The 27940-nt window shown below is 38.9% G+C and overlaps 1 protein-coding gene across 1 annotated transcript in view; it reads left to right on the top strand.

Moving 5' to 3' along the window:
- The window catches only part of ADAMTS12 (ADAM metallopeptidase with thrombospondin type 1 motif 12), a gene marked incomplete at both ends in the record, with an annotated part of 169511 nt that overhangs the window by 103787 nt on the left and 37784 nt on the right, over positions 1 to 27940 (top strand). Inside the window, 7 exons of the mRNA XM_084305715.1 lie at positions 2195 to 2338; positions 2596 to 2740; positions 6384 to 6476; positions 6682 to 6827; positions 7637 to 7806; positions 15769 to 15902; positions 24444 to 24564. Of these exons, the coding sequence (XP_084161841.1) occupies positions 2195 to 2338; positions 2596 to 2740; positions 6384 to 6476; positions 6682 to 6827; positions 7637 to 7806; positions 15769 to 15902; positions 24444 to 24564 (953 nt within the window). The remainder of the gene's footprint in view (positions 1 to 2194; positions 2339 to 2595; positions 2741 to 6383; positions 6477 to 6681; positions 6828 to 7636; positions 7807 to 15768; positions 15903 to 24443; positions 24565 to 27940) is intronic.

Below are 27940 nucleotides of genomic sequence, written 5' to 3'. Positions count from 1 at the left end.
CAGCCAAACTTCACAGACATACATGTATGAAGTCCTGTCTTATTAACAAATAGTTACTTTTTGTCTTGTCTTAGTAACTGGTAGTTTCCGTAGATTAATATTCCCATTGTGGATTCATGTAGGTCAAGCTGACTAAGTTTATTAGGCATTTAGTTTTGGACCTGCCTCAACTTTTTATTTTTCTATGATTGGGTCTTTTTGCTTGAAACTAGATTTCTCAGTATTCCCACTTTGTGAGGGTGTTTTGGTTGGTTAGTTGATTTATTAAACTCACCTGAAGTATTTTGATTTTTGAATCTTTTGAGACTGAGTTGCTTTCCCCTGACTAGAAAATTCTTGTGGATACTTTGGTTTGAATAAAATGTTGGCACTTTTCATTTGGGCCATGTTGCTTGGCTAGGTGACATGTTCGTTGCTGTATCACATTACTTTCATTATGTACCCAACCTCCACTCAGGATGGAGTCTGTATTTCCTGATGAGATATAAAATCTGATAAAAAGATTAGTTACGTATTAATTGGCCTTTCTTTATTCAACCTGTCAGTTCTCAGAAAGGAAATAATGTAAGCAAATAATGATGAAATCATTCATAATTGGATCTAGGTGCTTTGAGGTTTAGTCTCTTGGTCCCCATAACCTCTTGCTGACAGGGAACTTTTTCATTACTGCTTGTTATCAGAAAACACTTCCCCATAGAGTCATGTGTGACCTCCTGGTTTGACCTACATGGCTGGTAACTCACCGTCTTTTGGATGCTGTGAGACAGAGTACTGCTGTACTGGCTTTTGCAGAGTGCTACAGGGCCTCCTTGCCTTTAAGTAGGGTCTCCACAAAGACAGTGGAATACTGTAGAGTTCATCATGAACTTGAAACCATTCTTCACCCAAGCCAGCATAGAGTATATATATATAAAAGTTCTAAATGGCTAATAAAAGTCTGTAAGAACAGATTTAAAAAAAAAAAAAAAAAAAGAAAAGAAAAAAAAAAAAAGAGAGAGAGAGAGAAATAAAGAGAGAAAAAAAAAAGAAAAAACCTGCACCCATTTTAAATGGATTCCAAAAGTCACTCTTTCTCATACTGTCCCTCTAAATGTTCACAGACTCCTGCATCAACAGACCCTGTTCATGGAAAAGGGCCTGTCAGTAGGGGGACACACTTGATGTTATAGCTTAGGCCTGTTACTACAGTTGATTCTGACTGAAGTCGTGCTCTGCATTTGGAACATTTGAGTCATGGTACAATTACATTTTCCAGAAACAAAGTCTTAGTGGTTTGAACTCACCGGAAAGGTCTTTGTCTGATTCATTATTGAATCATGACCTGAGTTAGTTTTCACTGCTCTTCTACACACGGACATATACAACTTCAGATGTTAACAATGCAGGTGTCAAAATCCTTCATATACTAATATCTCTGTATATTATTATTTCAGATAATCTCCTTCACACTGAGATGATGTGGAGTCATCTATGTTTAGTCAACTGAATCCCACACAAAGTTTTTTGTTTATGACTTTTATAAGCTGTTGAATAAAGAAGTCTCATAATAAGTCAGAAAAGCTGAAGAGAAAGCTATTGGAAAGACCTGCCATGGAGATCTGTTTGTAAGATACATCTGGAGGAAGTTAAATAGGAAGAAGTGAAGTTTGGAGGCTAATCCACTGAAGTTCAGTAATGTGGAAAATGTTTTTGTCTAAATCTACCAAAAGAGACATAAAAAGAAACAAGAGAGGCATAATAAGGGAGTGAAAGAAAGTGTAACAAAGCCTGACCATAGTTAAAGTAGTACAAGTCTAAGCAACTGGGCTCCACAAGCTAGGAAGCACTCTAGAAGCTTTGACATAACTTTGAGGTTTAAACTGGCACTCCTGGCCAAGTTGTGCAATAGTGTTCTGACAACCTTAAAAATAGCCCTGAATGTAATCTTTGACACTTCTTTATTTTATTTTTTTTTTTGTCTGATAATATTGCTGTGCATAACAGATGTATTTGAAAGCCTGTTGGAATGTAGATTTTTGGTATGTTTTGGGTCTGATTTATGTTTTTGGGTGGTTTTTTTTGACAAACAGGTATCTGCAGATCTCCAGAGGCAGAAGCAACCCTACTGTCTTTTAAACACAGCGTGGAACCTATAGATGAGTGTTGTGGTACATCCGATCAGCTGGAGTTATTCGATGTTGTTTTGTTTTTCCAGTTTTGGTATCCAGCATGACGGAAAAGAGAATGACTGTGAGCCTGTTGGAAAGCGCCCGTACATCATGTCCCGGCAGCTGCAGTACGATCCTACTCCGCTCACCTGGTCACCATGTAGCAAGGAATACATCACACGTTTCCTAGAGTGAGTGATTGGGTTGTAGCATTTCCCTGAAATGAGTACAACTGTGTATGAAAAGTTTGATAAACTACCAGAAACAAGTGCTGTTTGTCAGTAGCACTGCAGTGTATCTTAGCTGGAATCTGGAAGTGTTGTTTCCAAAGGCCATATCAAAAATTACCGTTAACAATTAGATACTAAAAGTCAGTATAGAGGCATCCAAAAGATGGCTTTTGTTTAGCTTTGTTTATTTTTTTCAATATGCAATTTTTGTTTTTCAGCCGAGGGTGGGGATTCTGTCTGGATGATATCCCCCAAAAAGAATTCTTAAAGTCGCCAATCATTGCTCCTGGAATGATTTATGATGTGCATCACCAGTGCCAGCTTCAGTATGGCTCCAATGCTACTTTCTGTGAAGATGTGGATGTGAGTGCTCTGTATTTTTCTTCTTTCTACTAATAACAGCTTAAACATTTGGAACAGTGTGAAAGTGCAATCAGTGAACCAACCACAGTTGCTAACTACATGTATAGCATGTTCAGTCTTGTAGGCTAGATGCGCAGTACAAGCATTGCCTAACACAGTGTTTTAATTCTACCCTGCAGACTTGTTGCACTGTTTGCCTTATATATTTCAAGACATTTACTGGGTCTCCCCATACTTGATGTTAAGTACCTGTTGTTCAATGGTGGAGTCATTTTGGTTTGAAAATTAAAATCCTGATTTTAGGTAAATTAGCAGTGGAACTTAAGTCCTGTTATCAAAAACAAGGTGCTTTTCAAGCATATAGCTTTCAAGTGACCAAATTATACTGGTAACAAATATTCAGTTCTAGGAAGTATTTTCTGAAGAATTTCATACTCATGATGGTCTAACTAATTAAAGGAAATTTCAATCCGTAGACTATGAAGAATCTGTGTCCCCATCATACATGAGATTTTTATGTCTAAACAGGTAATTTGTAGTTACCCTGGGGTTTTATCTCACAGCACAGCAAAACAGTGCTGTGTGAAGATGCATGAGAACGGTATAGTGACATCAGCACAATTCCCTGCAAGAGCTAGGAAGCACTGCAGAGTAGCCGATTATATTAGCCATGGTGTCACGCTGTGCCATTGTAACTGTACATAGCATGTTCAGAGCTATGAAGCTCAGTGCAGTCCTTTCCTACACAGAGGAGTTCAGAAACAGTGGTTTGAAGTGCTAGTCTAGCTAAGTGATCACTAGGTTTTGCTGAGTTTTGGGCAACAATATTAATTAAACTTTGCAGGCAGCATAACATTTTCCTCTGCGTGTTAAGCAGGGCTGTGGCAGTAGAGTCTTCACTAGGCAAGGTATTGTGCACAACTGTGGGTTGGGGACTGCTGATCTTGATTGTTTATTCCATTTGGATAATTATGCGTATCCTCATTTACTCTCCTATTAGAGGGATTACTTCTGATTAATCTCCCTTAGCCTTAATAGATAACATGATTACCAATGTTGAACTGCAACTACTGAATCTGAAGCAGGTATTGAAAAATTGCTTTCATTTGCTGTTCCAGTTTCCTCAGCTAGTGTAATTTGTCCAACAGTACAGATAGAAAATTAAAGTGTAATTTTGCAGTGCTGGTTCATTCTGTGTCTCCTTGGGTTTGAACCTGTGGACCTCTACATTCAGCATCTCTTGATGGACCAATTTTACAGCTAGATATATGTCAGAAAATTAATTGATATCATCTTATTTTGCTTTTTAGTGCAAGGACTGTGTTTTACAGGTAGCTGCGCTGGCAAGATGCTTAATTATGAATTAGTATAGTTTGTGTGGCATTTCATCTAAGAAATCAGACTATTATTTACCTTTCCAGTATTTACTGAACATTCACTGACCAAGCTACGTTTGTTGTGTAACTTTTAATGTCTGTCTGAATTCGATCCACAGATTCTTTCTGAGGGAAGAATCAGTATTTAGTATATGTCAGTATATAGTTGAAGATACCCAAAGGTTCAGTGATTACACTTACAGATTCCTCTAGTATCTTGTGAAATACATATATGTTGTCACTATAATGTGAAAAGAAAAGCAAAATACAGATTAGGAGGAGTTTTCCAAGTAGTAAGTGGATGCTCAGCTTTCTATAGGACAGACTGCAGGAGCTTAACATGAAGGCACAGACTCTTAACTCACAGATAGAGTGGAAAGTGTATACACCATGTTACTGATGATAAAATCACTTGTCTTGCAGTGAGTCCATGTTACAGTCATGAATTCCTAGCTGTTCTTCATGTATTTCCAAAAGTACAAAGTAAACTGTGCTCCACTATTTTTAGAGATGGAGAAAAGCTCTGGTACATGGAAAATTCATCATCCAGAACATTTGGTTAGCTTTGTCTTTACATGCTGACAATGATGGTTCCACAAAGAGTTGCACAGTAATGCTACTCTTGAACTATAAATAGGGAACTGCAAAACAATCTCTGGCTCGTAAATATCAGCCAAAAGCAGCTACATGAGCAGAGATGCAATATCCCAGACAATGTATTTCCAACTGGACATGTAAAGTACTTAGAAACGTTTTGTATTATCAAATTTCTTTCCTGATGAACATGCAATACAGAACATAAATAACAGCCATCTCTCTCAAAACAGACTATGCCTAAGCTTAGCTATTTTAAGTAGAAGCAGCTCAGAAGCCAGCAGCCAAGTTTTTGATTTCAAATTCAGCCAAACGTTGCTGCTAGCTCGTTGGGGCTGCATTTTCCCAAGTGTCCAATTTCAGTGTTGGCTCCCAAGCCCAGCATAATTTTTACTTTGAGAATCCCAGTGGAAGCTGGCAGTGGGATAGTTCTTGCTGGTTCTCCTATGTGATGACACAGAGCTGTCTCAGTTTCACAGGTAAACGCTGCCAGGTTTGTTCCCTTTCCCAGTACTGAATTCTGCAGTTAAACACCCTCAGCCAAGATTTGGCCCAGAGCTTCTGGGCTTTTGCTTCTGCTGTTCCATTTGGGACTGCACACTCTCTCTGACATCCCTGGTTTCTCCAACTTGGAAATGTTTTTCCACAGACTTAGGATTTCCTAAGCACGCAGGGCTTCTATACATAAACCAGAAGAGCAGTTGATCTGTGTGTGAACTGTGTCAGGTCTGCATGAGATGTATTAACCACCTCTGTCAAGGGGGAATTGCCCTTGATGTCTCTCCTCTCTGTATAGAGAATAGTTCTGCTTGAGTGAAGAACAATTGTAAAGTGGCTGTAACAATTCTTGACCTGCTATCTTTGACTCTCAGGAGTTTCTGTCCCTTGTGTAGAGAGCTGACCCCTGCATGCAGAGCAGCAGCTGAAATTCTGTGCTTTACTGACAGGGAACTGCATTGAACTTGCACCTGTTTCTGAGTTTGTTAACCTGCCAATATTCACCAACCAGAGCCCTTGCTCTTTCCAGCCTACCAAGCTTTTTTTTCTCAGCCAGTTCGCCTGAACTTCTTTTAGATCATTTCCTGGGTGTCTGCTTGGATGATGTTTTAGGAGACCTGTGTTTTGATCTCTTCCAATTTTGGGAGCTCATGACTGTTAACCTGGCTGTTGTACTGTGGCATTGTTTTCATTTACCTGGATTTACCTGTAACCTTTTATTTCTTTGTGAGTTTTCAGGCAAACAGCAATACAAAATTGAATAATGTATTCATTAATACTCTTTGAAAGAAAATATTGCAGACTCTGTTCACTTTCAATGTAAATAGTAGTGCCCAAACTTTGTAAAGCCATTTTTCCTGTGTGTAGCTAGGAGGTGAGCAGCCTATGAGGGAAGTATTTAAACTCACAAATATAGTTTGGTTAGTTAACTTGATAGAAAGTACTGACTGTTTTGGATCTGTCATATACACTCCTTCTACCCTAAGGAGCAGTACTTGAATTTGGACCTTTGGTGGGTCCTAACTTGTGGAAAACTTTGAACATGTCTCTGGAAATACAGCCCTTATAAGGCTTTCTAAATTGATGTACAAAACTGTGGGAAATATTTTGAAACTCTTGGCCATTGGAGTTCTTCAGCTCTGCTTCAGACTGCTGCAGTTTTATTTCTTTTCCAGAACCTTTGCCAAACACTCTGGTGCTCAGTGAAGGGCTCCTGCCGCTCCAAACTGGATGCTGCTGCGGATGGAACTCGATGTGGAGAAAACAAGGTGACTGTGAGTTGTGGTGTCTGCAAAACGGAAACAGAAAAACCATGAATAACTCTGCTATTGTTTGGTGTAGAAGGGTGTCCTGTGACATCTTTGTTTCAATTTCCACTAAGTTGTCAACCTTCAGAGACTGAAATAAAAATTCATGTAACATTTTTCTGTTTTAATAATCTTAACCCGTTTGTGCTTTTTGTTCTCTTGACAGTGGTGCTTCTCTGGTGAGTGCATTACAGTAGGCAAGACTCCAGAAGCAGTCCATGGTGGATGGGGTGTCTGGTCATCCTGGTCCCATTGCACAAGGACCTGTGGGGCAGGAGTTCAGAGCGCAGAGAGACCATGCGATAACCCAGAGTAAGCTGAGCGCACAATCTTTTGATGCTTTTTGTTCAAGATCTTTGAGGTACTTATGATGTTGGAGACACTTTATTATGCTGTTTTACCAACGGGTAAAGGCTCACCTTTTACAGTCATTGTCTTTCTTATACTTTAATTCTTGCCTTCCATTGAGTTTATTTCTATTCAAAATGAAAAAAAAAATCCTGTTATTTTTCATGCTAGCTTTGCGTAAATGTTAGAAATGTTGTTTTAATAATACTGTCATACATAAACAAGCATCTTCATACACAGGATAGGAGCAATAGGTAGCATTCTGTTCCTAAGGGAAATCAAGGACTTGCCTTTCATGTTTTATTTTAGTCATCAGCTTTGTTTGAGCTTCATATACATGAGCTGATGGGTACAGAACATGAAGGGCAGAGTTTTCTAATACATACTTGAATTTATGAGGACACTACATCTCAATTTGAAAAATCACTAAGAGGGTCCCTAACAGTTGAAATCACTTGGCTTTTTTGGAAGAACTGTCAATTATTCTGGAAAATAAGGCATTTTGGGGAGTTCATTTGATAAGGTAATTTGATGTAAGTTCAGCCAGGCAATGTACCAAGCACTTCTTTGTGCTTGTAACAAGATACAAAGTGCCTCTAGATTCCTGTACTTCATACAGATATGTTTGGGTAATTGAACATGTGAACAGTATGACTACCCTGTAAAGGATTTGGATTCACCTTGTTATCCCATTGGAACCCAAAAGTCATTGCATGTTTGAAACTACTTTTCACCCGGAGTATCACATCTTAGTCTCAATGCTTCTTTTCTAGACCACAGTTTGGAGGAGACTACTGCACTGGAGAAAGGAAACGCTATCGCATGTGTAACATTAGCCCCTGTCGAAAAGGCTTGCCCACCTTTCGTCAGATGCAGTGCACTGAATTTGACACAGTTCCCTACCAAAATGAATTCTACCACTGGGTGCCAGTTTATAACACAGGTACGAAGCTATGATTCTTTTTAATGTCTTGAACAAATTCCCAAGATTAGGCAATCCCTCTGTGCCACAAGGCAAGCAAGTGGGCAGAAGACTGGCCTGGCTGAACAGGGAACTCCTTCTGGTACTAGAGCAGAAAAAGAAAAGATACGAGGCTTCACAGGGAGATGAGGGCTGCGTTTTGCAAGTGCAGGGAGAGAACAAGAAAAGTCAAAGCCCAGCTTGACTTGAACCTGGTCACTGTGGTGTCAGACAACAAAAAAAAGGCTTTTTCAAGTATGTCAGCTGCAAGAGAAAAACAATGGACTGGTAGGTGGAGCAGATGGTGACCTAAGAAATAAGAAGGAGGAAAAGGCACATTTAATGCCTTGTTTTTTGCCTCAGTTTTTAACAGTAATGACAAATCTTAGGCTGCCTGGTCCTCAGAGCTGGAGGACCATGACTGGGGGAGCAGTGACTTCCCATCTGTGGTCACCAAAATTGTAACTGAACAACTATATCAGCAAAATATTCATAAGTCAATGGAGCCTGATGAGATTTCTCCCCAGGGTGCTGAAAGAGTTAGGGGATGTTACAGCTGGACCCCTCTCAACAATTTACCAAAGGCAGTGGGAGTCTGCAGAGGTCCCTCCTGGCTGGAAGCTAGCCAATACTATACCCTTCTACAAAAAGGGCATGACCCAGGAAACTGTTGACCTGTTAGTTTAACCTCAGTACTTGGAAGAGTTATGGAGAAGGTTGTCCTGGATGCTACTGAAAGTCAGTTAACGAACAAAGCAACTATCAGGCATCATCAGCTTGGGTTCATGAAGGGAAAGTCCTGCCTTAGTAATTTGATCTCCTTCTATATGATACAGTCATCCATTTGGTGGATGAATGGCAGGCAGCAGACGTAATCTTTTGGGATTTTAATAAGACCTTTGATAGCATTCCTCACAGCATCCTTCTGTACAAAGAGCAAGAGGACAAGAAAGCTGATATCAGGGCTGGAAGGCATGTCCTGTGAGGAGAGGCTGAGGATGCTTGAGTTGTCTGCTTTGGGGAACGGGAGGCTCGGAGGCGACCTCATTGCTCTCTGCAACTTTGTGAGCAGGGGAGGTGGAAAGTGTAGGTCTCTACTCCCTGGGAACCAATGACAGGACACACGGAGCAGCACAAAGCTGGACCAGGGGAGGTTCAGACTGGGGAGGTTCAGACTGGACATTAGGAGCAATTTCTTTACCATACTGATGGCCAACCACTGGAACAGTCTTTCTAGCAAGGTGGTTGATGCCCCATGCAATGTTGAAGATGCATTTGACAATGCCCTCAGTACTTTTACTTTTGGTTAGCCCTGAAAAGGTCAGGCAGTTGGACTCTATGATCTTTGTAAGTTCCTTCCAACTGAACTATGCTATCCTACTCTATTTGAAGCATCCTCGATTTTGGTGACCTTTTGCCAAATCCTTCAAATATCAAGCAAATATTTCTTCTCTGGCTTACAAGGTTTTTTGTCTATTTTTGTCTATGTTTTCTCAGCAGCCAGAATTTCAGTGTAGATCTGCATTTCTCCCTCATGATCTATGAGGTCCACAAAATAAATATAAAATAAAAATAAAATAAAATAAAAATAAAGTTTGCAACTTCATTCTTACATTCTATTAACATCATTTAAAGTGTTTTCTTGCTACTAAATTCTATCTTATCCTGGCTTCCTCAGGTCAGTTTTCAGGGGACATGCATTTAGACAGAGAGTTGGCCAAATCCTGTGCTGATCCTTCATCTAACATCATTTTGTATGACTGTTTATGGCAGTAGGTAGCTATTGTGGGCGTAGTGCTTCCAGTTTTGTCCAGCTGTGTCCAGCTATTGCACTGAAGTACATCGGGCAGTTTTTCTGTCATTTCAAATGTTAATTTTCTGTCACCTTTCAGTGTTTTCTAACGGTGTTCTGGGCACAATAACTTCAAGTAGGTTGATCAGTCAGTTCTCTGTCTGAGATGGAGCAGTCTGAGCCTTTCCTGTGTTTGTTCAAAACAAAACAAGACTGTGAACAAAAGCAAACCAACAGTCTCTTGTAAACCCCCACAAAGAGAGCTGATGCTTCAGGGCTCTCAGTCTATACCATCTTCCCTTACTTTTCCCCCTAAATAATGCCATCCCATTTTAAAGAATTTTTGAAGTACTCTGTTCCTACTTGAAGCTTGCAGCCAAGAAGGTTTTGGCTTGTTTTATTATCAGTTATTTTCAATTCTCTCACCCTGTACACGTGATATAAGGGGAAAAAGAAAGTGTTTTGAAGCTTTACCAAACCCTGATTGATGTAACAGTTTTTTTTTTGTGAAAAGATTTAGTTGAGATGAAACCATGAGATAGAAATTTTCTAGATGCTGTTAATTTCTGCTTTCCTTCATCCTTCTGGAAAAATGGTAAATGGTGAAAGAAACCTTGATGACCATCTCTCCCATCTTTAATTACATAGTTTCCTTAACCAAGTTATAATGATTGTCACTTAATTAAACACCATTTAAGTGTTCTTTCCCACTGTGTAAATTGTACCTTCATAAAGATTCTCTTGTAAATAGTGAGATGCAACAAGTAGCTTTAACAAGCAACTGGAAAGGAAAGAAGTGGGTCATACCTTGCTGTTTCCTAGGCCAGCTATGGTTAAGATTCTAAATACTTTGAGATTTTTCCCTCCTGTTTTAGACGAGTTTGAGCTTTCTGTGGGGACTTGCACAGTCCTATTGTAGAGCTGTCCTGGAGCACAGAAACCTGTGTGCTCATGCACCTGAGTATCCATGGGAATGTCAACATGAAGGGAACTTGCAGGTTCAAGAATTTTTTTGGTGTTACGGTGGCTCTGACCAGGGTATCTACTGAATTGTTCTCATAATTCTGGCCCCTGCATTGACACTTCAGTCAGATTTTGGTGCTAAATGACTTCTGTTGTCATCAGGCTGAGCCCACATCTATTTTTATCATACCTTTTGACAAATTACATTTATCTGAACCTGATAGCTTCCTAGGACTTAAAGTCCACATAGTCATCATGCATCTTACATTAAAGTGATTAAAGTAATTATATAAACACCATTCTTTTCTCAGTGAGTGCCAGGATCATCTAATTCACTGGCAGATAGGGGTTATGTAGCTAAAGAGTGGGAAATTTCATATTTCTTCCAAAATACGTCTGTGTGTCAAGTACGATCTGTACTGATATAGTCACAAGGCTTCAGCTAGCAGTGTAAGATAATGCCTCTGCTGCCATTGCTTTGGAATTACATTTTCTCTTGCAGTTCCAAGTTTGTTTAGTGTGATAAGGTAGTTTCACCTTAGTTTCTTTTTACCTGTTTTGTCTGCTGGGCAATTGTCTTTTCTAATTTTGTTTTGGATTTCCTCATCCCATTCTGACTTCTCACAGACTGGCAAGGATTTCAAGAGTAGAGGCCCACCTCTTTTATTCCTTGAGAAGTTGGGAAACAACTATTGAAGCCTTATCATCTGCTGGCAGACAGATTAATCACATCCATCTCAGTCAGGTTAAGTTGGACCCTTCCTGCATTCAAACTCATGGAAGTCAGCTGTAAGGGAAATGTTTGAATTTTGTATTTCTGCTTAGAGCAGGGAACATGTTCTTTTCTGGTTATCTTCATGTTATTTTGCTTACAGTTGGTGAATCTGAATTCTATTCTGCTATATGCAGGGAAAAAAAAGCACACATGTTCAGCTAGGGCCAATGCAATGCCAGACAATCTGGATGAGGTTCACAGAAGAGCAAAATGAAAGACAAGCAATTTAAAAATTATAGTTTAAAGTAAAGGCAAGAAAAAGGGAAGTGCTTCTCCAGAAAAGAGAAGATTGAGTGATTTAAATACGAAGTGCTTGAAGATTGTTTCTAAAGGTGTATCGCGTACATATCCCTGAGCTAGTAGAGGTACAGGCTAGCAAGCCTGCATGGCTCCATGCAATGTTGTGCTCAGGTCTGGAAGCTACAAAGCCTCAAGCAGTTTTATGCCCTTGTTAACTGACTTTGAAAAGCAGGACCCCATGGTCTTATTAGCTAGGTTTGAATGTAGCTCTTCTGCTTTAACCATCAAGTGAAAAGTTTCAGCATCAAGTTTAAGCCATTGAACTTCATACTGCAGCTTCTGAGCCCCTCAACTCAAGAGGGGGGAGAGATAGTACAAAGAGAGTCAAGGGAGAGCAGGCTCCTGCAGTTCTTCATGCCTGTGAAAGGCAGGAGAAGCAGTAACAGCCAAAATAATACAAGAACACTTTAGATAACACATTAAGAGTTCTTTATTACTGGTCATGTAGAAGCTTAGAGGAATTAATGTTATCATTTTATATTACAACACAAACAGGGCATGAGCAACCTAAGTGGCTTTGATCCTACTTTGCTGTAGAGAAATTTCAGGCAGAAATCTGATCATTACTGAATGTTTACAGGTTGGATGTAGTATTCCATGTATATGCTGGATTGCAAGATTTTCTGTGTCTTTTGGCTTAAAAATTACTAAAATGACAGCCTTTTTGTTAAAGTTTCATCATGAATTAACTAAGTTTACTGAAGACATGGAAACTAAACCAGCTGCTTTAAGGAGTTCTTTTTGAGCAGCCGTAATGCAATGCAAACCCTTGCATTGAACTCTGTTTAGTCTTTTTAGTTTTTTTGAGGACTAAAATAAGAGTTAGAAAATGTGAATTCAATGCCAGTCTTTGCTTTTGAGTTCTTCCATCATATGAGGCAAAGTATTTTCCTTGTATGGCAGTTCTCTATCTGAAAATAGTAGGTAAGACCTTTCTATACCTGTATCTGTCTCATGTTTAAAATGTTAGACGTTTGGAAGACAGTGACTGATTCTTGTGATGTTTATTTACAGCCCTAGAATAATAGAGGCCTGATACTTCATCAGATCCTTGAGCTCAGCTGTAAAAAAAAATAATAATGATAGATAAGTAAATAATTTCAGCAAATGAATGGCTAATACAGTGTTTGGATAATTTCCTCAGTAGTGCCCTAATCAGCCTCCCATGCAGATGAAATAAGAAAATAGCTTTAAGAGTGAGGACAGTAGTATAAAATATTGGATAGGAGTGAGTCTGTGGGGAAGGAACAATAATCTCTCATTTCCAGTGGGTCTTAGTAGAAAACTTACAGGAAGAAATGCATTTGTTGTATAGGTAGGATCTATATTTAGATGAATTACTACAATTAGGAAAAACAGGAAAGCTTTCAGGTCTACAAAGCTCTTCTTTGATTCATGAGGCTTTGCAAGTCTGAAAGTTTGCTTGTTATTTATTTTTACTTTTTCATTTGGCTTAGCGAGGAAGATTATCTTTCCCTACAAACTCTTTCTGAGTTATATACTTAGACCATCGTCGTGACAGGAATATGTCAGTAGTCAGCACTGCCTGTTTTTTCTTGTTCATTGATTTCTGAAATGAAATTGGATACAGTCTTGCTTGTTAATGTCAACATACAGCTAGGGAGGAGATACAGGTATCAAGCTACTACTCTACATATTTCATTATGAGCAGTGTAAAAGCTGAAATGGCTTTAAGCAAAGTCTGGATCAGTCAGGATGCATTTTTAACAGGTCACAGACTTGCCGGGATTCTTCTGTTGTCCTTACTATATGAATACTGTGACTAGCATTTTAAAAAAAGGTGTGGTGAGAAGATGAAGCAAACTTTAGAGCACTAACATAATCAAATTAGCCAAAAAACAATTTCTCTAGGTAAAGGTAAAATAAATTGTATTGCTTATCAGGACTGTTGTTATCAGAACAACTGGCAGAGGTTATGGCTGACAGTTTTCACAGAGGGTCTGAAGACTGATAAGGTTTACAAACTTAATGTTCTTGCTTGAGATTTTTACAGTTCAATCTCTGTTGATATTCTTGAATGTGACTGATTATCACCCTAATTTCCACCAGTGTCATTACCTCAGTCTCCTCTGCCTCTAATCCCTCTATTGCCCTTTCTTTATTAAGAGATCATTATTTCAGAAGCCACAAGGACATCATTGTTGTCAGTCTTAAAAAAACGTTTAGCTCTACTGACAAGAGGGAAAACAAAGCTCCTCATTAAGGTTTTGGATTTTCTGGAGTATCCCCTTTTTATTTTTTGGATCCCAGTTTTAAAGCAATGCTGGTTACATGAATGAGATTAATAATGTTAAAGTTCAGACTGTGCAGGAGTCAGTGCTGGTATTGCAAGCACTTCAGGGCCAGGAGCTGCTGTCACTTTTGTGCACTGCATGGTGCTGTGTATGTGTTGGTGATGTACAAACCAGAGCAATGAAAGTGAATTTCCCCCTTCAAAAGCATAAGCTCTTTTAAAGGAAATGATTTGGTTTCTCTGCATTAGCAAAAAATTGAATTTCTCTCATTACTAGAAACTTGTCCAATTTTAAATACAGCTCTTTGTATGACACAAGCAAGGTCAACAAAGGAGGAAGGGGAAACAGAAATCCATTGTCTAGGATATCAATTTATAGTTATCCTTCATTGCTCTGAGACAGGGGAGCAATTGTTGGCTATCTGGCATAGGATGAAAATGTCACTCAGCACAGGCACCTCTGTAGCACCCAGGGAGATTTTAGCAAAATGGCTCAATATGGTGCCTTGAAGTTCCTACTAACTGGCAGTTTTAAGGCCTACTGCTTTGCTCAGCAAAGGATTTTGGCTTGCTGAACATGAACAAATTGCTGTGGCACTTGGTTAGATCAGGGTCTTGGAACAGACCAGGAGCAAAAGATGGTTCTTCTGCTGCTGTCCCTCCTGGATGTGACAGGGGATAGCTTTTCTTTCAGTCAGATAGCACTGAGTGGGGCCTACAGGGAAGCTGGGAAGGAACTCTTTGTCAGGGAGTGGAGTGATAGGACGAGGGGGAATGGCTTTAAACTGAAAGAGGGGAGATTTATTGTAGATATTAGGAAGAAATTCTTCACTCTGAAGGTGATGAGGCACTGGCACAGGCTGTGAAGAGAAGCTGTGGATACCCCTGGTGACTGTGCTGGAGGGTTTCTAGGGTAGTGATCTGAGGGCAGATAATATTTCCTTGGCTTTGACCATGGTTTCAATTCTAGCTCATCTTCTGTGCTTACAACTGATTTATCAAACTTGTGTCCTTTGACTCACTTAAGCCTGAGATTCAAAACTTCAGGTTCCCAAAGACCAGCATCTATGAAGTGGGGCAGGTGCCTGTTTGGCTCTTTTTATTCAGTGTATAGACTAGGATAAGGCTGGGCCCTTACAGAGAATCACAAATTGCTTTTGCTGCAGTTTTTCTCTTCTCTGTCGTACATCTATACAAAACAAGCCTGGATATGTCAGACTCACCAGTATTATCTCCATTTAATAAATTGCCAACCAGGAAAAAAATCAAGTGTTTGAAATAATTTATTAACTGCCAGCAGGTATCTGAAATTAAGCAGAGATGTGACCCTCGACTGACAGGTAGAAGATGAGAAGCAATCATTTCACTGCTCACTGAGAGGGGTTGGCAGCACTGATCAAGAATTATAAATTATCTGAAATCACTCAACCATCAGCTGATAAAAACCAGTTTGCCTTGGCAATCTTACTCCCAAATTCCTCCTTTTCCCCTCACTGATGACTGTTGTTTTTGCCAGTTTCCTGTCCCTTTCTCCATCCCAACTGATGGCCTTATTACTGCTCAATTCAGCCAGCTGGATTTTAATATATCGACAACAGAAAGGGTGGAGGTGTGGGAGGTCTGATGGTACAGAGCTCTATCTGCTTCCTACTCTAGTAATGTTTATCAGACCTCTGCTACTTGCTAGTTAGCATTACTATGATTGCTTTGGTAACTGAGTCTAGTTATGCTATTTCTTGTCAGCAAATATAAGAGAAAGCTAGTGAATGGTGCGGTGAAGATATACGGTCATTCTCAGTGCATTACACTTCAATGTCCTGCTGTAATATTTTCTGAGGGAGTATTTTGTTTTCATTTCAGCAAACCCCTGTGAGCTCCACTGTCGCCCAATAGATGGCCATTTTTCAGAGAAGATGTTGGATGCAGTCACTGATGGTACTCCTTGCTTCGAAGGAAGGCACAGCAGAGATATCTGTATTAATGGCATGTGTAAGGTATTGGGTATGTTTGCATGTTTCTTTCTCTACAATTTTATGTAGTTATGGGAAAATACTTAATGTTTTTGTGGGTTGTGTTTTTTTGTGTGTTTGTGTTTGTGGTGTTTTTTTTTTGAAGAACCATGGCAGGCATTTCATTTTATTGCATTTTTAATGATCATGGAAATAAGTTCATAAAAACAACTTCTCTCAGTAGACGTGAGAGTCATTTCCATTAGTTTTAATGAATCCATTAGCCTGAGGGCTAATTATTTTTGGTACCTTTGAACTCTTCTTTTCTTCTTCTGTTGCTTTAAAACAACAGTTAAAGATAGCCTGTTTGTTTTTGGTGAAACATTTTCATGAATGGTAGCTTTAGGGTTGTAATTGGTGTCACTGCTATATGTGGTTTTATCTTCATAATGCTGTTCAGTATTGCACACTATGTAGCAGTTCTGAACTGACTTGTAGTAGGATCAGACACTTGCTCTTAAAGACAATTAAAATTATTTCCCTTTACAACAGTAAATTGAATAATGTTGTACAATGAGGTAACTGGCAAACATGTGGTATGTAGCTCAATAATGTTCTGTTTATTGAAGAACAAATATAAGTTTCTCTGCATATTCTTCATGTTGGTAGTTAATATGCCTCATAACATTAGTCCCTCAGAAAGCAGTAATAAAAGATTTGTTCTAAGTTTTCCTTGCAGAACATGCCTTTGTGAAAGGGAGTTACTGAGATCCTGCTCCGATTCACAGTGAAGAGTTTCCACTTGGCTTTACTAAGAGCCAGGATGGGCCTTTTAACTGTGATGGTGAAAGAACTGACCTGCTCGTGAACAGCTCAAGCCAGCTTCAAACAAACCCTGCTGTATTGAAGAGTGTAGTAAATGTCTCATACTGTATCAGCACTTTACTAATGACAGGCCAAGGAAGCTAAACCCAGAAGGCTGTTTTTGTGATGATATGCTTTTATGTTATGATTTCCAGCCTAAAAGGGTTGGGATCACTGTGGCTAATTTTAGCTTCCATATGCTTTCTGTATTGAACTTTGCCTGTGACCATTCAAATTTTTGCCTATTTTGGAAATAGTAGAATGATTGACAGATTGGAGTTGAAAGGAAAATTTTAATTGCAGTTTCTAGATACCAGATATACTTCAACATAAATAGAAAGGCTTTGAGTCTCAAGAACTAAAAAATTTCTTCCATAGTACTGACACTATCATAAATATGGTTTTGTCAGCCTTTCATATGTTGACTACCACTTCAGATCTTCTGACAAACAGGTCTAATTGGAATCAGAATCATGGAGTGAACAATATAATCATGCAGCTGCCACAGATGAGAGCCAGCGATGAATAGGTAAACCCAAATATCTCATATCTCTGAAAGACAGCGTGTCTTTATATAAAAAAGTGCCCAGCATAAAGCTTGAGGAGAAGCTCTTTCAAGTACCTCTCAACATAATTCACTAATATTTTAGTCCAGCTAGTTAAACACAATAAATACACTGCAGATCATGGTCAGTAAATCTAGAAATACATTGAATATAATTAGTCTGGTACATAATTCTTGTACTCCAGTAGCAACATGTTGCTAATAACGTGGAAAAAGAGTTCACAGACATTAGCAGCAGTGTCTAATAATGCCATATTCTGGTTTTCATTACTTTATCTCACAAAAGTACTTCACATTTGTTCTAAGTCCTAACTAACACTTCAACCTGAAATTTAGTAAAAAACTGAAAGTGGTGAGATGTTGTATGTTAGATCTGTCTGTCCATACTGCTCACATATTTGGTTTGTGGAGTAGTTCCTATTTAACAACGAATTTCAGAGTTTTCATAGTTGCTGGGGTGGGGGAAGATAGGTAGACTCAGTTCAGTCAATAATCTAATCTACTAAATTCAGCTGATTTTAACCTGATTTTTCAGATAGCCATGGTTTTGCTCAGAGCAGACAGAGAAATTGTTCTTACCTAGATGGCTAAACACGGATTGAGGTACCTCATTTTAGTTACCGAAGGTATACCGAATGGTTATCTAGCCATCCTGGTAAATCAGTGGGAAGTACAGACACCAGTGCTGACTCTTTTGTCCTTTGTGATTTTCCCAGTATTTGGGGCCTAATTTTTCAGAAGTGCTGCCTATGCCTCACTGCACAAGGAAGTTTTCCTGTTAGATGTTGGTATGGTATTTCTTTAGAACTTCCTGATCAGAAACAAACCAGAACTGGTAACTTACTTGAGAACCTTGTAGAGAAGACAGTTGGGCCCTCTGCTCTGTCATTTACATGTAAGAGGAATTCCCTGAATGTATAATAGTGTTAAATCACTCTGCACTGGGAATAGAGACTGCAAAGGGGAACCTCAATGCTACATGCCTGCAATTGCCACCATGTTTTCCTTCCAAGTGGAAGAGGGATGCAGTCCCCTTAACCCTTTTATTCTGTTCTCACCTAGCTTGGCCTTCCTTCTTGGACCCAATCCTGTAACTTAGAAATGGAAGGTGGCAACAAGATCTGTTAGTAATGTTACCTAAAATTGTCAAGATATATCATGACTAGTTTGCTATTTAACCATATTTCTCTGCACTCATCTTTTGGGTGCCTCTCCCTTTATTTGGAAGATTGTTAAAGAACATAACCTATCTTCACATGTTTAAATTATATGTCACAAACAGACTCTGATTCTTATTAGAGCACTTGGCTGCTCCCACAGAGACAATAAGCAAAGATACTGCCACTGTAGTATGTTTGTTGACTACTAGAAACTACATACGTGAGTTTTCCAGACTGAGGAGTTTGGTTAAACATGCCATGGCATTGTCTAAAAGTGAAAACTTGGTGAACACGCTGAGAGTGTGCAGACATTGACCGTGGAGGACCTGGCATCTCTGCTGTTTGTAACAAGCATTCGTCTCCTGCACAGAATTTTAATAGGTTTAAATGACCTTCAGTCATGCAAATCTGTAAACTGTTCTCTGTGGTAATGTGCGGTTATTATATTGAGAGATTAACATACTATTGAATTACACAACCATTGTACTAGGGAGGAAAGTGTTGTGTGTTTTTTTTTTCCGTGTGCTAAAAAGCAGATTACGTATCTCAATCTTTCTGTAGTACTTTCACTACCATTCACTATGGTTCAATCTCCTCTTCCCACTGCTAGCCCAACAGGAAATTGATTCAGAAACATCTAGACAAATTATAAGGCACATCGGGGCACATCTTTCCCTGTTCAAGGCAATCTTGTGGCCAACATGACAAGATCATGATTTCTTTATTTGTAGACCAGTGGGGGAGACAGATGGAGGAAGAACTTAGAAGCATAACATGGGATTCACATAACTTTGATATTCAGGCAGTACATCCAGGACATACCCTTCAGTGAGAGCAAGAACTTTTTGTATCTGCTCCCCACAGCCAGTCTGGCACAAAAGTCTCTCCCTCTGGAAGTGGCAAAAGGGTAATATCTCTGGCTATTTTCCTTTTAGTCACCAAACAGCGGGAAATAAATTGTTTCTCCTACCTGTAACATAGCCAGGCAATTCAAGTCATTATTTCTGCCTCCATACTGTGTGGTGGGACCAGTAATAAAGCCAGTCTCAGGTGTGTCAAAAAGACTCTTGGTGAATGGGGCTATGACAAAGGGCTGCAGGGAGTGATGATGATTTGCAATGCATATACTATGGCACAGAAGGGTTTCTTGTTAGCACAGCATGTTTCACAGGCAGAGGGTGCACAAGAGCATATGTGTAATACAATCAGAGGATAATTGTTGCTGTTTTTTTCTTGTTTTAATAACCTGTGTTTAGTCTCCAGATCCTCTTTAACAGGCAATTTGGCATAAATTTTAGGCATGCTTTTTAAGGCAGTTTTAGAATATATGGCTTCTATGTATCTAAATAGAAGATTGAGGAAAAGAAATAAAAGGGAGGAGGAAGCATCTAGAAATATATCTGACAAATAACAAAAATAATGTAAAATTCACTGGAGCAAGAAGGTAAAACCTGGCCTGAAAATTACAGTTCAATTAAATGTATTTGTAATGAATGACTGCTAAACCTGTTTACTCATGATAATGTACACTTTGTGATGGTCATTAATGGCCTTGTAAGATGATGACCTGCTGCTAGATATAAAGGTCATTTCACCACCAGCAGCACCCCTGTAGCTAGGAAGTAAAGTGGAGGCTTTACTTACTGTGACACAGCTATGCAGATGCTTCATTTTGGGGGACCCCTGCACCACACCCTGCTGTGCTTATAGATAAGTCTGGTGATGTCTGGTCAGGTGCAAGTTGTTTCAAATGTCAGAGGAAAACCGAAATAGAAGCCTCTATGGTTATATTTGGAAAGGACAAAGGGATTCATTCCCTTTGTGTCACAAGGATGTCATGTTTTGATACCATGGATGTGTTAATAAGGGAAATGCATGGCAATGTGTGAACAATCTGAGCTGGTACAGAGTACATACAGCCCATACAGAGACACTAATTGGCACCCCAAAGGCAGGAAAGTGATCATACTGTGGTAGTGGACTCTTTCACCAGTGACAGCATAGTAATTCAGGACTAAATTGTTCAGTGCTTGGGGATTTTCATACTATGTGGTGGTCACAAAGGAAATATGCTCAGTTATGTTCATTTCAGAATGTCTGATTGACAGCTCACAATAGATAAATTATATCTGGAGAATGAGCAGTAAATAAAGGTGAACAGAAACCTTTTAAGAACATGGTAGAAAATGCTTATTTGACAAAAATGATAAAACTTCAAGATGTCTTTTTTTGAGGTTCAAAAGAGAAGCTCAAAAACACTCACTCCTATTGTCCAGTAGCAAAACATGACGTGTTGGAGTTCCAATTCTAGATTTTTCATTTGCATATTAAAAAAAAAAAAAAAGATAAAATCTATTTAAAAAAATTAAACTTCAGCCTAAAACATTTTATCCCCAACACTGTGTTTAATAGTGAATGTGTTCATAGAACAGAAAATAAACTTCAGCTTGCTGGACTCCCCAAGGAGGCTGGTTACTGCTCTGGTCTAATGACAAACCCGACAATGCTGACTTTGATAACTGCTTGTAGACTATTAACAAATGTACTGATAGTACAGTAGATACACCAGAAAATGCATCTTTTTAAGAAAATAGCTACATGTCTACCTTTTTATATTCTTAGAAAGTACTAAATATAAACTGTAGTGAATACTTAGCTCATAGGTGAGGAGTTAGATCTCAGCTCTTGGCAAGAGGAATAATCATCTTGCACTTATCACAGTGGTGTCTGAGTACTCTGAATACTTCATTAAATCCATCCTTGGATGAATAGCTACATGCTTAGAGGCAAAACTGTGGTCATGAACCTTCTTAGCGTGTGCTTATCACTGTGACATTCTGTGCTGCTTGTAAACATGGTCCTTGGTACTGAGATATGTCTGCAAAAGACATTACAATAACACTGAGAAAAAAGTTTCCCCTTTATTTCACAGAAGGGAAAAGTTTTTTTTCCTTCTGTGAAATAAGAGTGAAGTGCCTGCTGCAGATCCTTTTGACACAGCCATTGGTTTTCATAGAAGGTTTCAAAGGTGTTGGATAAGTCCTGTCATTAAGTGACAGATGAGTGTTTCTTGAAACCTCTGTAAAAATGCAAGAGACATGGTTTAACACCTTTGTTAACTTGGGGCCTTTTCATGCTTTTATCTTTGCAGCTTTTCTAGCTGTTCATTAAATCACTCGTGCACAGAGGAAAAGCTCAGGTGTTTCTACTATCTTTCTGTCATTTTAAGAGCAAGAATATGAAGAAGCCTTTATACTTAGATTAATCTAATAGATGGGCTTTCCTGTCAAGAGCTTACAGAAGATTACAATAGCTGAAGTACTGAAGGTGAAATAGGATCAGAATCAAAAGGGGGGATGCCTGGATTTTCATACATAAAGAGGCTCAGAGAAGTTGGCAGGTACCACACCTGAAAGCTTATTTTAAGAAAAATCAGCAGAGAAAAACTTTTAACTACCACCAGCCTGTTGGTTATTCATCTAAATCAGAGGCAGTTTTCTGTTGAAGGCTTCCAGATGTCTTAGATGCTGTTAATAGCTATTAAATATTGGACACCGGGCGGCATTCTGCAAGTTCAGCTTACTGTGATGATGGTACAAAATCAAGGAGCTTCACTGCTAAAAACAAACAATCAAACCACAAAAAAAAACTTGGTAAGAATTGATTTAGGATCTGTGAGGTATGGGTAGCATATTGGGACTGAGCCTGATATTGCAACAGAACAGAGAAAAGGAGAACAGAGAAAAGCCTCAAGCTGCTGTACAAGCATTATCCACACACCAGCCAGAGAATGTAGGAAGGGATAAGATTTGAGGCAAATGTCCATCTTCATTTCCCAGAGCAACAGCCAGGTCTCTGTCCTTCAGGGCTTGGGTTGGCCCAAAAATGTGTCCAGAATTACATCTATTCTCTCCAAGTTAAATATAATTTTATTTATTTAGTAAATACTCAACAAATAAAGAAATGTAACATCTATGGGATTGAAACTATGCACTAATTCATGTCAAAATTTGAAAGTGATTTCAGTCTGAAACTAGAATACAGAAAGGAGGGAGCAGAGAATGTGGAGTGACAGGAAAGTCGACACATTCTATTGTGTGGTTTTGAAAACAAAGCATTTTGACAGTTCCCCCAGAAATTTACTCTGAATTTTTTAGAAAAAGTTTTTAAAATTCTTAAATGATTCCCCAGATGAAGCATGCAAGGAGGAGGGAAGCAGACAAAATAATTTGTTGGAATGTTCTTCAAATTAAGCCAAAAAAAGCAGTAAGTCCTATTTATTATTCATGACTGAAGACTGTGCATTGCCTGATGCACATTATCTGCATGAGAGTGTGCTACAGAGGAAGCTACGATGTAGGGATACACATAGCAAACATGGAACAATACATGGAGATTATTTTAGTTGGAAAGCCACAGCCTGCTCCTCAGTAATGATGATTAGCTCTGGTACAAAGCACTGTTAATGTTTTTTAAAATTCATTAATATGGACTTGTGACAAAAGCAGTTGAAATGCAGATACCATTTAAAGAGCTTTAGGAGCTCAAGTGTGCTGTTATGTGGTACACCCTTTGGAAAGCAGTACTGTAAAAATATAAACCTGCAAATTTTAACAATACATTACAATCTACCTTTTGTGTTATAGTATAACTTTTGCAAAGTTTCTGAAGCTGGCTATTTAAAGCCTTCTTAAATAAATTTTAGGATCCTTTCCCTGGTGTATTTTTATAGTTTTATCTTATCATGAAGCCTTTCAAAGTTTGGGGGATGATTTTCTTCCCACAGCTGAGCTTTGTTCATGTCAGGAGAGAGAAGTTTCAGGGAAATCCAAACCCTTGCATTGCCTTATTACCAAGCTGATTCAGATGATGAAAGGTTTTTTGACTATATATGAGAAGGGAGCAAACTGTTCAGCTGTGCCTAACCCGGACATATTACACTTCTACTTCTCTGGTGAGGGCATGTGCTACTTCTACTCAAGTAAATGGATATAAAATTCAAGAATCATAAAATAATTTTCATACCACATTTTAAATATGAAAACAGGTTAATCTTTAACTTTAAAAACTTTGCTAGTTCTTAAAGAAGGATTTGCCCTACTCAAAATTAAGAATTTTTCTCTCTTGCTTTGACCCCCTACCAAGCATCATGAACTGAAAAATTGATCTTTACCAGAACTTTCTCTCTGATACATTGTCCTATGTGGGCGAACTGGAGAAGCAAGTGTCATGGGTGTAAAACTTCATGCCTGCTGAAGAGTTTCACCTTGCCAGGGGGTTGTCTGCAGTAACTGTTCTGCACTGGGACTGCCACAAAAAGCTGGCATGACAATCAGAAAGTGGTCTGTCACATCTTGAGTTGCTTTATATCTTTGGATGGGTGCAGTTGTATAAGTTCAGCATGTTCAGGAAGTGAATCTCCAGCAATAACCCCCTGCACCACACCAGCATTAATACAGGTTCAGAGCTTCTGTTCCTGTGCACAGCTTTTGTTTTACATCTGTTGAGAAAACAGACCAGAGATATAAAATGTTTGCATTAGTCTGTGAGCATAATATTGGGTTTTCTTTGTGGTACTGGTGAACCTATCTTTTGGTTCCATTACTACATTGTAGTCCTGGGAATCCATGGTTGTGTCTTCAGCATAAAAAAGCAGACACAAATCCTAGATGTTTGGGGCAATCCTAGTTGCTGAGGCCATTTGGGTAGCACATTTCCATCTCAAGCATATGAATCTAAACACCGCTGTATGTTTCATGGCATGGTAGTGTTGATTGTTTTTTTTTTTTTTTTTTTTGATTGTTTTTTTTTGTTCTTTTTAACATCATATTAATCCACAGGAGTTTTACCTAGATGCAATTATCTCTATTATTAGTTTCTTTATGTAGAATATATACTCTGCCGCAAAATTGAGTCTCCCCGTCTTAGAAGAGGACAGGGTATGCTGAAGCTTGATTTTGGAGACCATATTTATTCTGAGACAGTTTTTTCTTCCAGGCTGTCGGCTGTGATTATGAGATAAATTCCAATGCAACTGAAGACCAGTGTGGAGTTTGCCTGGGAGATGGCTCTGCCTGTCATACAGTGAAGATGACCTTTAATCAAAGTGAAGGATTTGGTAAAACGTGTTCTTTTCTTAAACTCTTCCATTGATGAAGTTGCTTTCTACATTAAAAAAAAAAAAAGAAAAAAGCTTTTCATTGTAAACTGAGTGATCAATCTGCATAGGAAATAGCAAGTGGGTATTTCACAGTGAATCCTGCTTGTGCCAGAAAAGATCAGTGGTCCGTACTTTTTAAGTTCACCTCATCTAATAAAATTTATGTCAGAGACTAACAAGTCCTATTCAAGTTACACCAATAAAACCCCAAATAGTGAGTGCATTTACAAAATGAATGTAATTAATGCCCTTGGAAAATCTGGACTGAATCTGTAGACAGAGTAAAGCACCAAGAAAATGCTGTGCTGAGTGCTTTGAGAGTTCATTTCCAAGTATCTTAAATGTGATAGCATTGGCTCTCGTGGCCATGTACAAACTCTTCCCCATGCAGAATTTTGTATCTGCTTTATATAAAAGTTTCTGTGGGATGCCTCTGTGCTGGAAGGGGAGAGAGACCCCCTGCAGGGAGGTCTTTCTCATAAGAGGGGAGACCCCCTCTTATGGAGGTCTGAATCAGCATCTGATGAACCAAGCCCTTCTTCACCAATGCCAGTGAGACATTCAGGCCTTTAGTTGCCTTCTGTGGGATGAATTGGAGCCAAAAAGTCTGGAAGAGAGAGGGGTAACTAAAACCGAGAAAGAAGAGTGATGGTGAGTTGGACATGGGATGAACAGCTTTGAATGGGAAACCAGTGGATATGTTGGATACATTCCTCTGCTCCCGCCACTCACTCTGTATCCTGCAGATGTGATGATGTGACCACACAGGTGGCATACATACATGAGGCTTACAAAGAAAAATCTAGAGCTCCTTTTCTTCCGATATTGCAGAAATCCTCCAGCCTCTGATCTTTTCCTACTGCTACTCTAGAATTTACTCTGCCTTTGTCTGTGTGCAGGTTTTGCAAGGCTGCAGATGATCAGAAGTTTGCTTTCAAAAAACAGCTTTTCTGAAATGGTCTGATATATCTATGCATGGGAGGATAGCTGTCTCTAATTTTATTCAAATTCATCTTGTCTTGTATCTTCATTTATTTTTTCCTTGCCTCAAGATTCAATAAACCTCACTAACAGATACCGCTGAGGAGTATTGAATGTTAAGGAAAATTATTTAATCACTTTCTTTAGATATTTTTTTAAGGGATAGCTTCTGTAGATTCTTTTCTTTTCTAGAGAAGTCAACTCCATAGCAGAAAAAAATTAGGAAAAATATCAGGAAAGGAAAAGGTTGGTGGGCTCTTTAGCTTTTAAGGCAACATATGAATCTTACTGTCTTACTGATGTTAACAGGCATGAAATTGAGAAAAGGAAAATGCATTTTGTTCACAACATCTGGCTTCTTTTTGTCTCTGACTTGCAGGTACTGTGATGTTCTGTCATACAGCACAGATTTATGACACAGCGGCTACTAAACGGTTTATGTAAACATAAAGACTTCAGGGACATAAATTCAGTATAGCTAATGAAACTGGCCCAGAGTACAGGATACTTGGTGCCATCAGCAGGGAAGGAAAATGAGTTTTTTGAATGTTTAATGAGAATTACAAAAGCAAAGCTAATATATTCTGATCTAAAGCTTTCTTCAGAACTTAGGCCCAGCAGAGTCTTTCTTGGTTCTGGTACTGGACCAAAGTTTAATGTCTCTGCAAGACAACTAGGTTGCCAGATCAGACTAATGATACACTAGGAAAGAGCTTTAAATACTTCAGCCTTTCACTTCAGGATAGGTTTTACCTGAAGTCTTAACCTGCCTGTGTTCAGGAAAAAAAAAAAAAGAAAAAGGTTTTAAACACATAAAAAAAATATTTTTTATGTTTTTATTCAGAGTTTCTTTCAAATGCCTTTCCTTTGGATGCAAAATATGGAAAGCTGTCCAGGAATTCCCAACACAGCCGTAGGAGTGACAGTTTTATCAGTGTAGTGGGTTCGGGTAGAGTTTTGTGTTGGAAAACAAATCAGAGGTCTGATTTGTGCAAATGGTCTTAGCTGTTGGCACTAATGCTAGCTAGTATGCAGTCCACACTAGGTTTTCAGTAAGTTCCTTTGCAAACCATTTATGTTGCTTCAGCTGAACTAATTGGGCCAAAAGATTGCACCATAAGCAGGATCTAGAGTTAGGCAAAGAAGATACAAGTTATCCTTTGATTATTGTAAAACTCTGCTTTTTTTTTTATGGTAGGGTATTGTTGGGGGGATGAGATTTTCCTATTACTCACATTGTTGTGGTGGCTGCAGAGGGCTATTGTTCCATACAGCAGACCATAGACAAGGCACGCAAAGTCTTTGGAAGGAGAATAAATGGCACTTCTGAATGAGGAAAAGCATTGGGGTAAAATAAAGACTGAGATGTGACATATATAGGTTTAGGACTGTGGCAAGTGAAGCGTAGAATAAATGGGTAACAAAAAGGCAGAAGAAATTTTAAGATAGTGATGTGCAAACAAGGAACTGTGGCTGTATTTGCCTTAACCTGAAGGTTTATCTTTGGCTTGTCACCTTTGACCAAGCTGATTGGAACTGAATCAACACTTGCCACGGTCCCTTGCTATCCAAGTGCAAATGGAGGTCTGGTGTGTTTTTGAGATGGAGTCTGGACATAGCCATGCAAATATGGATCCAAGAGATTGGAAGGTCTTCTGGATCCTCACTTAGGGAACTGTCTCTGAACTAGAACTTTTTTCCCATGGCCATCATACACTGCAGTGCTCTGTCTGTTCCATGAGAAGGCTGTATGTAACTGTACAAACCTGATAAACCATGGGGAGTCTGTGCTGTTTTCCATGTAATATGCTTGTGATATTGCCTAGAAACAAGCTCATAGGAAAATCATGCATCAGGAACTCACATTTTAAAGTGAGAAAGTCACAGATATGACAAACTGGAGAGCAGGATGAGAGCTGGTGTGATAAGGAGAAATAGCTAGATTGTAATCTGATCTACAATACATTGCTAACCACCTCAGTGAAATTACTTCTGTCTCACAGCAATGGGAAAAGAGAAACAAGCTCTTTGGTCCTAGTAGAGCTGTGCCTACGAGGTTTGCATGAATTTATTCATACTGTGCTCTCATCTGTGATTAGGTGCATATAGCTTTTCATTAAAAAGGAAAAGATTAATAGCATCTGAAAGTTGCCATTTCACAGGTGTTATGATAGCACCTAGAGCTTGGATGCTCCAGGATTTAATGAACACAGCATGTAGGTTAGAGAGCTGACATTTTAACTGTTATTGAATCTCAGATTACTAGATCGTTATCAGATGGAACCATATAACCAGGAGCAATTATATAAACACCATCTACCTCATTATTAAACAAAAAAAAATTATTATGTTG

The sequence above is a fragment of the Netta rufina genome (genome assembly GCF_964035555.1).
Source record: "Netta rufina genome assembly, chromosome: Z".
NCBI classification, from domain to species: Eukaryota; Metazoa; Chordata; class Aves; order Anseriformes; family Anatidae; genus Netta; species Netta rufina.
Note: the sequence above shows the minus strand (reverse complement) of the source record. Positions and strands in the feature narration are given on the sequence as shown.